At 39.1% G+C, this 14,071-nt stretch overlaps 1 protein-coding gene across 14 annotated transcripts in view; it reads right to left on the bottom strand.

Moving 5' to 3' along the window:
- Positions 1–787: 787 nt before the first annotated feature.
- LOC131694307 (teneurin-a) overlaps positions 788–14,071 on the bottom strand; it is a 1,511,233-nt gene continuing 1,497,949 nt past the window's right edge. For all 14 annotated transcript variants that reach the window (XM_058982937.1, XM_058982945.1, XM_058982962.1 and 11 more), the window contains one exon: positions 788–3,259. In XM_058982937.1, coding sequence (XP_058838920.1) covers positions 2,096–3,259 — 1,164 coding nt within the window. In that variant the 3' untranslated portion in view covers positions 788–2,095. The remainder of the gene's footprint in view (positions 3,260–14,071) is intronic.

The following is a 14,071-nucleotide window of genomic DNA, read 5'->3' as shown; positions in this document are numbered from 1 at the left end:
GCTACAGCCTCTGTCCAACTAACGAATTTGATTCGCTAGTTGCACCGACTGACAAATGTCAAAAACTCTCCAAAGAATACTTTAGTAGTGTAAAAGATCGTTAGATAGATTGTCGAAGTAAATTTGACATGAGATTTTGGACGTTCAGATGCTTTTTAGTTGGACAATGGTCCAACTAGCGTAGGTCCAACTAAAAATCGGCCCAGTTAAAAAGTGTCCAACCAGCAAATAACGACTGTAACTGTCGTTGCTTTGAACACCACAATATTTGTTACTACAGGTGTTCGTGGAACAGCTGTTGGTTCCATAACCGAACCGTACACACTTAGAAAATATATATATATATATATATATATATATATATATATATATATATATATATATATATATATATATATATTATATATATATATATATATATATATAATATATATATATAATATATATATATATATATATATATATATATATATATATATATATATATATATATATTTATATATATATATTATATATATATATATATATATATATATATATATATATATATATATATATATATATATATATATATTATATATATATATATATATATAATATATATATATATATATATATATTATATATATATATATATATATATAAATATATATATATATATATATATAATATATATATATATATATATTATATATATATATATATATATATATATATATATATATATATATATATATATATATATATATATATATATATATATATATATATATATATATATGTCTGTGGTTAAACCTCTATAAACGAAATAAAAATAAAAAAAAGAACCGGCCGATTTTCGTCACCTACAAACCGAATTCATCAGTGCAATCTGTTCTAACTCTATTTCACCAAAGCACACTGTCACTTTGGCACTGTATCTTTTCAATATACCGGGTAATATGCAAAAAGAATCACAGAAATTTGCTAGATCAGCATCCAATATTTCTGAGTTTTTAAAACACCAAAATAAACAAACAAAACAAAAATTAATTTCCAAAAACCTTTTTTTATACATTTTAACGGCTATTCTATTTTTTGGAGATTGTAGAAAATATATAGTATATATGAATTATTAATTGCTTTATATAACTGAGTAAAGTTAAAAAGTAGGATGTTTCTAGAAATAGAGGAAGCAATTCAGAACTTCATAATACACTTTTTAAATAGGATGTAATTTACTCATAATAATTGAAAATTACTTGTCTGTGATATGATCTTTCTGTCTATCAAGAGGTTCCAATTGCCTCAAATGGTAAAATTGTCAGTAAAAGTTCCATTCTACTTTCAAAGGTTTACACAGTGTTCAGATTTTTTTCTAACTATATATTTAATGACCTATTACATCCAGCAATTATTGAAATTTTTGTTGGTTTTATTACATGCAGCTACAAATTCCTTGCATCAAGATGACGGTTTGCCATATCTATCCACCTGAACATTTTAGGGTGGTTTGCGCAAAAATGATTAATTTCGTTCATATGTATGTAGAAACAACCATAAACTTTCACACTAAAACGACTAATGCAAACACTTTTCAGTGTATCTTCGGCACTAAAACATGCAGAACTTGTGGAAACGTAGAAAGATAACTAACATAAATAATTTTTAGATGAATAGACCCACCATACGGTATTACTTGCATTCGTGGTGTTGACACTGAACCAATTGGTTGACCAATTAATCACTTTTTTGTTTGATTTTTGTGTTTTGTTATAGGTATATGAATTGAATCATAGTTACTAAATATTTCCTCTATTTATTTACGGTATTCTCATTCTGATCTCTAATAGTCAATTGTGGTAAATATCTATATCTGCTCATACATTCTTATTTCCTTTATTTTTTGTTTTATTTTATATTTCTAATATGTTTTGTCTATTAACTCATGACAACAGTCTCAAAAGCTCGAATCACCATTTGTCTGTGTATGTATTTTTTTCGGTTTCTTACATTTGATGGAACATTGCGAGATTTATTGAAGAATTGGCTGCGCCGGATGGTATGCTTACTATTATAATACAGGTTTTCCATCCAACTTCTTAAACTGTCTTAGCTAACACCTACCTATGCACGAAGAGTAGGATATTTCTCTGGTTGCATCCAAAGTGGTCATGTCTCTTCGTTTTCGTTTCCGAGATTGGCTAGCTTTTTTTTTTACGAATCTGATGTTGAAGGGATCTTCAAGCATTTCTGGGTACTGCAAAATATCGTGTATGTATTCGCCTTCATAGAGATTCGCATAACCGTTTTTAATAATGTCATCTATTTCAAGTTGCGTCCAGTCGTAACTACTGACCAGTCCATTTCGTAGTAATTCTTTCTCTCGATGCCATGCCTTTCGCACAGCTTGAAGCTTTGCATGGTGCATAAGCCGCTGGCGCTCCTTTTCTGCGGTGGTGCCATATTTAAGATTGATTACAGCATTTTGAATGTGCAGCTTAACATCTAAATGATTGTTTCCACTGCCATTCTCCCGAGTCGTTTCGTGAAATGTCGTGTTTACTTGTCCTTGTAACCGTTTAAGTTGTTGTCGATCTTCAGTCGACTTCCAAGAATCTTCTTTTACGAAGAAAAATGCATCCTGTAGAGAGTTATGTACGACAAATGTAAATGGCAAGAGATGCGTTCGATTAAAGACTGAAGTATACACATCACGATATATAGGATTAGCCGCATGTACACTAGACACAATCGCTTCCCCTTCAAATGAACGGGATACTATAATGCCTTTGCCAAAAGGAGGGTCAGACGCAGCGCCAATTTTAAACGAATCAACGTTCAAGGCATTCGATTTGAGTACTGATTTCGGTGGTGTGGTGAGATCTACCAAGGATTTTATTTTCCTTACTGATAGATATGACAAGAAACCCGATTCAATAGACACCGGTTTCGGTTTGCGAATAGGTTGCATGATTTGCGGCGTTAGAGATGATTTGTGTGACTGACTCCAAGGATTTTTTTGAGAGTATAGTCCGTCGTTGGTTTGCGGAATCAGACTTTTAATATTGTACCCCATTAGTTTGATCCAAGCGAGATGATCTCCAGGATGCTCTCTGCTATGCTCGTTATTAATAGGATCGTTCCCATTGAAACGGTACAAGTGAAGTTTTGTCGGGTTTCCGATACGTTGATCAACATTCTCCCAGTTTGGTGTCATCCATTGTCCTATTAGTGGGTCGTAGACCTTGCCGTTAGGCATGTGCACCAACGATGTAACCTGAAAAGAAACATATAATTATTGTTTAATAATAGAAGAAAATTCTCCGACACAAATCTGAATTAAATTGAACGTTCTTAAGACAAAAATCTTCCTTTTAATTCCACTATGAATAAAACGCAGTTGCGCTTCACTATTAAAATAGATAGTAGTAGGTAATTTCGGGAGAGTGCGTCGGGTGAGATGCCGCACTCTCTATTTCTCGTATATAAAGTCACTTTTGGACGGCAATATGATATAGCGAGTTTGTCTTTTGAAGATTTTCAATACTGGAGATGTAGAATAATCCTTATTATCAATTCACAAAAATATTATTAGTGATTATGTGCGTCCGGTTGCATCGCAAAGTACCGAAAATTTTCAGAACCACATTAAAATTCAGTTTTTTTTAAATTGATCGATTTTTTGGTAAATTATGTATTAGTTGAATATTTCTTTCATATCAGAATGTAATTAAATAAACATTTGCATCAGATATAACGTATGCGGAATAAAATTTGGACAAAATTTAAAAGGCAATGTTTTTGTAGAAAAATCTATATTGAATGTTCTCTGCCATTTTGTTCACATGGTATCTCCTAGCGGGTCGAAATCAATACTGGATGTTTAAAATAAGCGCGCCGTTTAGTATGATGCCTTGCGCAGGGTTGCATTTTTGTTTTCCTGATGGAAACGTTGTCCAAATTTCATTCCGCATACGTTAGGATATTAATGAGGTATGTGATGTAATGTGTGTTACTAGCACCTATTGTAGCAGGACCACTGCCCATAGCACTGAGCAGTCCTTTCCCTACAATTTAATCGAGCACTACCCACTGACCATAATCACAAGTTACTGTATGAAGGGCGAAAAAGGAGTTGGGTGGAAGTTAATGTTAGGTTTTTAATTAGGTATATACACAAACTAACGGACCTAACGCCATGACATATAGGATCAACAGTCTATTTATCTATATATTTAAATGGGCTATACCGCCCATGATCGCAAATTAGTCCCATAAAGATAGGCCGGTTATGTTTCTTGACATTCTTGATCCGAAATCATAGATAGTCGTGGTCCTCTGTGATCTGCTGTCAGTATTCCCATCAAAACCCACAGAACTGGGGGTTCGTCCGGGATTTCGCATTTCACATGACCCATAGTGAGGCCACGTGCCTGAAAACAATTGCCTGAGTAGTAGCAAGAAAGCTACGGGTTAACATTGTGAACAATATCTGATAGTGATTATCATCGCAAAAAATAATCGCCTACAATAGACTGTGCGGTACCAAAGGCTTTGTGTACGGTTTGTTTATTTGTTTATTTGTTCAATACATCAACAGGCATATCAAAGCCCCAATGATGTTGGCCTTAATACTAATCTAATTTCTAACAATCAAATCCACAAAAACAATAGTCATACAATAATTAAAAACAAATAAAAAGGTCAAGTGTTGTTAGCTAATTGATTAAATAGTCTGGAAAAACGCATACGCAGATTTTGTCGAGAAACGTTGAAATCAAATGCCGTAGCTGCCTGGTTAAAAATTCGTTGCAGACCAGTGATGGCTCCATACATACTATAGTTAGTGCGTCGGAATGGTAATCTGAACATAATGTTGTTGCGTAGTGTTCGAGGAGCGACGTTTATGTTGATTTGTTCCAGAATAGCTGGGGCATCTATACGACCTTGCAGAGTGTCAGCGATGAACAAGGCTCTTGCAGTATTCCTTCGAACATGTAGGGGCTCTAGTTGAATTAGCTGACACCGGTTTTCATAGCGAGGTAGTCGGGAAGGATCTCTCCACGGCAATCTACGAAGCGCGAAACGTAAAAAGCCACGCTGAACAGACTCTATTCTCTCAACGCCATTATTGTAGTTTGGACTCCAAACTTCAGAGCAATATTCTAGAAAATTTTTTTTCCATTCGTTTATTTGACACGGCATTTGCAAAAGCTTTTTACGCCAGTTTTTTTTTTACATAGCACGTTACAAAAATCCTTAAGACTAATTTTAACTATACTAGTACTTTGTCTAAAACTAACACTGAAATCACTTTATTGTTTGCTTTTTTCCTTACATTGTTGTATTTCATAATGATCTAGTATTTTCGGGTGTATTTATTTACTTTTTTTCTGTTATTGTCTAAATTTAAAAACTAAATATTCTAGGACACTTTAATTGGTGAATGATTAGCCTTGGATAAGATTATGAGGAGATGAATTTAATTAAATTTTGACAGAGGCTGTTTTTAGAAAATGATAGATAAGTTCCATGTATAGAGGATCGCGATACGCCAGGATGTCTCTAACAGGAACATGGATTGGTCTTCCTCGGACTTGTAAAGAATCTACTAATTGTGATCTGGCTTCACGATATTCAGTGCAGGACCAAACAACATGCTCAATGTCATGGTAACCTTCTCCACAAGCACAATGATTACCCTCAGCGAGCCCAATACGACGGAAATGCGCATCTAAAGTATAATGATTGGACATGAGCCTAGACATCACACGGATGAAGTCCCGACTTACATCCAATCCTTTGAACCATGCTTTCGTTGATACTTTAGGGATAATTGAGTGTAGCCATCGTCCCATATCTCCATTGTCCCAAGATGTTTGCCAACTAGCAAGTGTCCTCTGTCGAGAAGCGCTATAAAATTCATTGTAAGCGATGGGTCTTTCATATATTTCACCATCTAGTGCACCAATCTTGGCTAAATTATCAGCTTTCTCATTGCCCGCAATAGAGCAATGGGCGGGGAGCCACACTAGGGTAAATTTATAACATTTTCTTGTCAGGTTACTCAGAGATTCTCGTATCTTCCCCAAAAAGAATGGATCGTGATTATCAATCCTCTTTGAGCGTAGAGCTGCAATTGTGCTGAGACTATCAGTGAGGATAAAGTAATGGTTCGGGGGTAAAGTATTAATTATTTGCAATCTATAGTGAACTGCTGCTAGTTCCGCTATATAAACAGAGGCGGGTTCTGCAAGTTTGAGAGAAATTGAAAAATTATTGTTGAAAATACCGAAACCAGTGGCCTCATTGATTCGTGACCCATCAGTGTAAAACATTTTAAGGCAGTCTATATGTTGATATTTACTTGTGAATATTTTAGGGATCTCCCGCGAGCGTAGATGATCCGGAATTCCACGAATCTCTGCTTGCATGGATGTGTCGAAGAATAAAGTGGATTCAGGAATATCTAGTATATTGACGTATGTGGGAACATAACTAGCAGGCGTTATTTCTTGTGACATATGATTGAAATACACTGTCATGAATCTGGTTTGTGGTTGAAGCTCGACAAGTCTTTCAAAATTTTCAATTACCAGTGGGTTCATAACCTCACATCGAATAAGTAAACGAGAAGAGAGATCCCAGAATCGGTCTTTTAAAGGAAGAACTCCCGCTAGTACTTCAAGACTCATCGTATGGGTCGACTGCATGCAACCTAAGGCAATTCGTAAACAGCGATACTGTATCCGTTCCAGTTTAATAATGTTAGTGTTCGCAGCTGAACGGAAACAGATGCACCCATATTCCATTACTGAAAGTATTCTTGTTTGATACAATCTTATCATGTCACTTGGATGAGAACCCCACCATGATCCAGTTATTGTTCGCAGAAAATTTATCCTTTGTTGGCATTTCGTTATTAGATACCTAATGTGGCCTCCCCATGTGCCTTTAGAATCGAACCAAATTCCAAGGTATTTAAGAGTCAGGACTTGGGCTATCGTTCTACCAACCAACTGAAGCTGAAGCTGAGCTGGATCACGCTTCCTTGAGAAAACGACCAACTCTGTTTTCTCCGTAGAGAAATCGATGCCCAGCTTTAAAGCCCAAATTGATAAATTATCCAAGCTATCTTGCAATGGTTGTTGTAAATTTATAGCTTTTGGTCCTGTGGCAGAAACCACCCCATCATCTGCAAGTTGTCTTAAAGTGCATGGGCTGACAATACAATTATCAATGTCATTCACGTAAAAATTATAGAGAAGGGGGCTTAGACAAGAGCCTTGTGGGAGGCCCATGTAACTTATTCTGAGTGTCGCCAAATCGCCATATGAAAAATGCATGTGCTTTTCTGACAATAAATTGTATAAATAATTATTTAATATCGGTGAAAGACCACATTGATGTAGCTTCTCCGAGAGAACATCAATGGAGACTGAGTCGAATGCTCCTTTTATGTCTAAGAACACAGACGCCATTTGTTCTTTTTTTGCGTAAGCGAGTTGGATTTCTGACGAAAGTAGCGCCAGACAATCATTCGTTCCCTTTCCCCTCCGAAAACCAAACTGGGTATCTGATAGCAAGCCGTTCGCCTCAACCCAATTGTCGAGACGTCGTAGGATAATTTTTTCCAACAATTTCCTGATGCAGGATAGCATTGCAATCGGTCGATACGAGTTATGATCGGAGGCTGGTTTTCCCGGTTTTGGAATAGCGATAACTCTCACTTGTCTCCAGTCGTGCGGGACAATGTTCTGCTCAAGAAGCTTATTGAATAAATTCAACAAGCGTCTTTTTGCTAGGTCAGGCAGATTCTTCACCAAGTTGAATTTAATTCTGTCTAGTCCCGGAGCATTATTGTTGCATGAGAGGAGTGCAATTGAGAATTCCATCATTGTCAAAGGCGAATCTATGAAATCGTTACTTGTGGGAGCATCGCGAGTGATTTTCTGCGCAGGAGCAGAATCTGGACAAATTTTCTTGGCAAAATTAAATATCCAACGATTCGAAAAATCTTCGCTTTCATTAGTCACGTTTCGATTCCTCATTCTTCTGGCTGTGTTCCAAAGAGTACTCATTGATGTTTCTCTTGACAAGCCATTAACGAAGTGTCTCCAATAACTAAATTTTTTGGCACGACGTATACTGTCAAATTTGTTTTGCAAAATGAAATAATTTTCAAAGTTCTCACGTATACCCCCTTTCTGTTTCATAATTTCTTTGTAGGCAACTTGTTTAGCTTCATATGCATCAGAGCACTCTTTGTCCCACCAAGGATTAGGGGGCCGTCTATTTATTGTCATTCCAGGATTGCATTTCGTTTGGGCTTGTTCTGCTTCAATAATTAAACCCGCTAGGAATCATATTCTTCGGTAGGAGGTAGCTCTTCTGTCGAAGCAAGAGAAGTGGAAATTAATGTTTCGTATGTTTTCCAATCAATATTTCGTGTTAAGTCATAAGGAACATTGATTGAATTCGTAAGGCCTAATTCACTGTTAATTGAAACAACGATTGGCAAATGATCGCTACCGTGAGGATCAGGTACAACCTTCCACGTGCAATCTAACCGAAGTGATGTCGAGCACAGAGATAGATCTAATGCACTTGGACGTGCAGGAGGTCTGGGGATGCGTGTTGTTTCGCCAGTATTTAAAACTGTCATATTAAATTCGTCACAAACATTGTATATCAAAGAGGATCGATTATCATTGTAGAGGGAACCCCACAATACTCCGTGCGAGTTGAAGTCTCCCAGTATCAGACGCGGAGCAGCCATGGATTCCACTACCTCAAAAATTTGACGTTGTCCAATTTGAACTTTGGGAGGTATATATATAGAAGCGATAGACATGTCTTTGCCTTTAATGTTCATTTGAACAGCTACAGCCTCAATGCCCGCAAACAAGGGGATGTTAATTCTATAGAAAGAATAGCACTTTTTAATTCCTAGAAGCACTCCTCCATACGGGGTGCCTCGGTCTAGGCGAATAATGTTGAAATCATTTAAGTTGAAATTAATGTTTGAGGTAAGCCATGTTTCACATAGAGCAAAAGCATCGCATTTTAAATTATGCAGTAAAATTTTTAAGGAATCAATTTTTGGTATGATACTTCTGCAATTCCACTGTAAAACAGTGATGCAGTCTTTCACCTTAGGAGTTGAATTAACCATTGAAAGATATAATTGCTGCAAGGATGGGCCATTGAGCAATCAGCTGCTCTAAAAATGTTCTAATTGTTGGGAGGAAAGCTGAAAGTATACTCTTTAGTGGTTCAGAAATATTGAATGCTTTAAAAATCCAATCAACAATTTCAGAAAATTTCAATAATCCTACCCCCGGCTGAGGCTCAGAGGAAGCCGAAATTTTATTATTTCCAGTAATGGTGTTCTGTTTGGATTGTACGTTCCCAAAACCGGCCGGAATTGATTTGGGTTTTGAATCGGAATTTTTCGGTTTTGGGCGCAGTCTATCTATTGGTGGAGAAATTTTAAGGCCCTTTCTTGGCAGCTTGGGAAAAGAAGAATGTTTTCTTTTTCTAGAATTTCCGGGTAAAACAAATGATGTACCTTCGCACGCTCCGTCAGAGTCAGACTGTTCCGAAAATAGAGATGTGTAAGTGTTTTCTAAGAAGATGGGTTTAGGAGTAGCATTTTTTAACATTTCTGCATAGGAGCGCTTAGACCTCTCCTTCAAGGATCGTTTAATTTTATCCTCACGCAATTTATAAATGGGCTCATGCAAGTTTTCTCCGCACATTAAACATTTTTCTGAATTTTCATTGCATGTATCCTCTTGATGAGAACCCCCACATTTGCCACACCGTGCCTTATTGGAACAGTAAGTGGCTGTGTGGCCAAGCTGTTTGCAATTAAGGCAATTCATTACACGAGGGATAAAAAGGCGAAAAGGGAGACGAATCTTATCGATAACGACATAGTTGGGCAGCGCAGACCCAGCGAAAGTCACTCGAAATGAGTCAGACAGTCGATAAACTTTTTTATCTCCTTCGTGTGATACTGAATGCAATTGCTTGCATTCAAGTATTTTTACGTCTTTAAGTATGGTGTCTTTGAAACGACCAACCCCATGCTTAATTAAGTCATCAACAGTCAAACTCGATTCTGTGATGACCCCATCAATTTCAATTTCCTTTGAAGGAATATACGCTCTATATTCACGCGTAAAAAGCTCGCAAGAAGCAATTGCATTGGCTTGTTTGAGACTACCAACGACAATGCGTATTTTATCTTTATTAACTTTGACGATCTCTTTTACATCCGAGAATCGCGAAGTCAAATCTTTCGAAATTTGAATGATACTTAGCGCCTTTGCTTTACGCCTAATAAATACAATCCATGGTCCCGTTGACGACTCTGGGTAAATTTTAATTCTAGTCGGATTTACATTTTCAGCAGAAGGCTTAGGGGGAGGGTCTGTTACTCGTTCTCCCGTCTCTTCATCCATTTTACCTAGTAAGAAAAACTATCACAAAAAGGAATGAAAAATATACCTGTTATCTGCTATCTATTAGGTGACGAAGACACCGATAGAACACACCTCATGTGTTACGTTGTAAACTCGGTGCCCGTTGTTTGACAATGTGACACTTGCTGTCCTTCTTCGTCGCGTTGCTTCTTCAGTAGAGAAATAGTCCTACCTGCAACACTTCAAAACTCTCTCCGATTAAGCTGCTCGTCGGTATCACCACCACAAGCGCGCTCTCTCCGTTTCCACCACCTCGGTAGACAAATGTGGCTACCTGTGGCTTGCTGCGAAAATCCCACTGTCGATGCGGCACTTTTCGGTGCCACTTGTTTTCCTTATTCGTCGTACCACTTCTGCGGTAGACAAATAGAGCAAATGGGTCTACCTGTGACGCTTCCCTCTCGTCGATTAGAATTGCCCGACGACACCAATACACTATATTTTTTCTGTGTGTACAGGCACGATCACTGTCGATTTCTGCCACCGCGGTAGGCAAATTCGTCTACCCGCGGTTTGCTGTCAAAACACCACTTGTCGAGGATGCCGTTGACCACGCCTCCGACGTATCAACTGTCGACTCACACTTAACAAACTGGTCTCTCTCTCTCTCCCACAATAACGCATACAGCGTCTCGCACTCCGTCACTCTCTCGAGAACAAAACCTTCCACCTGGAGCCACAACCGTCTCGGTCGGTTGCAAAAACTGTTATGATATTCTAGAATTGATCGCGATAAAGAACAGTAGAGCGATTTGAGACAATAGATATCCGTAAAATTTTTGGCTATTCTGAAGATGCATCCCAGTGCTCGAGATGCTTTACCAACTGCATAGGAGACGTGCTGTTTAAACGTAAGCTGAGGATCCAGAATCACTCCCAGATCTTTAACGTGACTGACGCGTTCAATGTCTGTTTCTAGTAGACGGTAGTTAAAATGAATCGAATTCTTTTTCCGTGAAAACGATATTACCGAACACTTTTTCGGGCTGACGCACATGCGGTTCGTGTTACACCAATCAGCAAAGAAATCAAGCTGCTGTTGGAGAAATCTGTAATCTTCAATTGACCGAATTAGGCGGAATATCTTGAGGTCATCTGCGAAGGACAATCGTGCAGTATTCAGAACTAGATATACATCATTGAAGTATAGCAGAAACATCAACGGTCCCTAGTGGCTTCCTTGAGGTATTCCTGACGTAGAAATGAAGGTGGGGGCCTGACAATCTCCTATGACAACCGCAATCTCTCGGTCTGTGAGGTAGGATCGAAACAACTGCAGAACACTACCATTTATTCCAAATCTCTCCATTTTTGCGATTGCGATATCGTGATTTATCTTATCGAAAGCGGCAGATAAGTCGGTGTAAACAACGTCGGTTTGAGCACGATGTTCCATACTCTCGGTTATGTAGGATGTTAAACACAGCAGGTTAGACGCTGTTAACCGCCCGGACGTGAAGCCGTGTTGATCGTCACTTAGGTACTGCTTACAATGAGCCTGAAGAGGTTCCATAATCACCAGCTCGAACAACTTCGAAACTGCACTCAATGAAGTTATTCCACGGTAATTATTCACGTCTCGCTTATTACCCTTCTTGTGGACTGGGAACATGCACGCGTATTTCCAGCAAGACGGGAAAACTCCTCTAGCAATAGATGCTCGAAAAATATGAAGAAGCGGAGTAATCAAAGCTTCAATGTGCCTTTTCAGGATAACGGAGGGGAACCCGTCGGGTCCCGGATTGAAAGATGACTTAAGCCGAGAGGAAGCTCTGGTAATCATCGTTGCATCGACATCGATAGCACCCAAAGCTTGGCCTACAAGTGGAGCTCTGCTAGCGGCGATTTCGATTTGCTCAGTAGTTAGTGCCTCATCTGTGAATACATTCGCGAATTTTTCCGAAAAAAGTGCACATATGTCTCGAGATGTGGTAGCTGTGTTCCCATTGAGAGTCATAGACGACGGCAGGCCTGATTCCTTGCGCTGCTCGTTCACATATTTCCAGAAACGTTTAGGATGCGACTTGAGATTACGCTGAATATTTTGCTGGTATCGATAGAAACAGTGTTGACTGGCTCGTTTGTACGCATGGTTGAGACTGACGTAATAGTTTCTGAGTGATATTGTGCGATACTTGGTAAACCTCCGCAGGGCAGCTCTCTTTATAGACTTCAGCCGTCGCAGTGTACTCGTTTGCCATGGAGGACCGGTTTGTTGATGGTGAACTTTCTTTGGAACGTGCCTGTCAATAGCATACACCAGAACGTTTGAAAAGGTTTGAACTGCGGTTTCGACATTTTCGGGGTCCAGAATATTTTCCCAATCGATGGTGGAAAGAAGGTCTGCGATACTGCGATGATCAGCTTTACGGAAATTGTAGGAGACAGAAAGTGGTAATATATCGAAGTCATGCACAACAGAGCTATCAATCGTGGCGATCAGTGGAGGATGATGTGCTACTGGTTTTACTAGGGGAGAGGGAGCCGTCACTATTGATGTGGCAGAAACCTGATCGCTGACAAAACAAAGATCGAGATGGCGGCTATTCTCATTGGCAATAGGATTGATTTGTAGTAACGTGGCTGAGCTATAGCTGTCAAGTAGCTTCACTGCACATGGGTGGAGAACGGAATAGTCAGAATCTGGATAAAGAAATCCATTGGGGGAAGATTTCCATGAAATGGTAGGAAGATTAAAATCTCCTAGTACCATGATCTCATCAACAGCGTTAGCATCTTCGAGGATAGTAAAAACTGAGCTGCAGTGTGCGTATTCGGTATCACGAGCGCGGTCGGGTGGAACATACAAAGCACACAAGTACAACTTACGGTCGCCAAGTTCGATAATTGTCCAAACCTGCTCTAGACAAACCCAAGAAGTGTTCTCCACGATTCTTGCCTTCAAGCTGGTTTTAACCGCTACTAATACGCCGCCTCCGGTGGATTTTCGGCTGTTGCTAGGGCTCCTGTCACAGCGAAACACCTCGTATTCAGTACCGAACACCTGACTGGAAAGCGTGTCATCGTTCAACCATGTTTCGACGTAGACAATGATGTCAAAACTGTTATCGGAGACTGCAAGACGATATTGCTCAACGATTGAATTAATACCACCAACATTTTGGTAGTATAGCAGCAGCTTAGCCCGTCGTTGACCAATGCTGGAAATCGAAGAGCTTTGAGACAAGGAAGAGCTCACAGATGAATTGTACTTGCCTGAGGTAGGTTTGCGGAAGACCCCTCGTCCCATCTCCACCACATGACCGGGACGGCTGCAGGTCGCTGGCAGGAAGGGCTCGACTGTGGTGGGGGGACTGAGGGCTTCCTCACGGCTGGCGGCAAGTGTGCGTCCCGGTGACCTAAGAGACGACATAACGTGGATGTATGCAATGCCGCTGAACTAGGTGTCTCTCGTAAACAGCTACGGTTCGCAGGCAGGAAGAACGGCATCTGGTGCTGATACGGTGCAATTAGGTTTAAGACAAATAGAAGAGACATCGGTTGAATACCGACTGCAAGAGGATTCAAGTGCTAATGGTCAGTGCAATTCTTTCAAACCATTAATACCAACATGCGTCTTTCACAAAATGGACTACCTC

The sequence above is a fragment of the Topomyia yanbarensis genome, chromosome 1 (genome assembly GCF_030247195.1).
Source record: "Topomyia yanbarensis strain Yona2022 chromosome 1, ASM3024719v1, whole genome shotgun sequence".
Classification (NCBI taxonomy): Eukaryota; Metazoa; Arthropoda; class Insecta; order Diptera; family Culicidae; genus Topomyia; species Topomyia yanbarensis.
The sequence above is the reverse complement of the archived record's forward strand: the minus strand, read 5'-3'. Positions and strand labels throughout refer to the sequence as shown.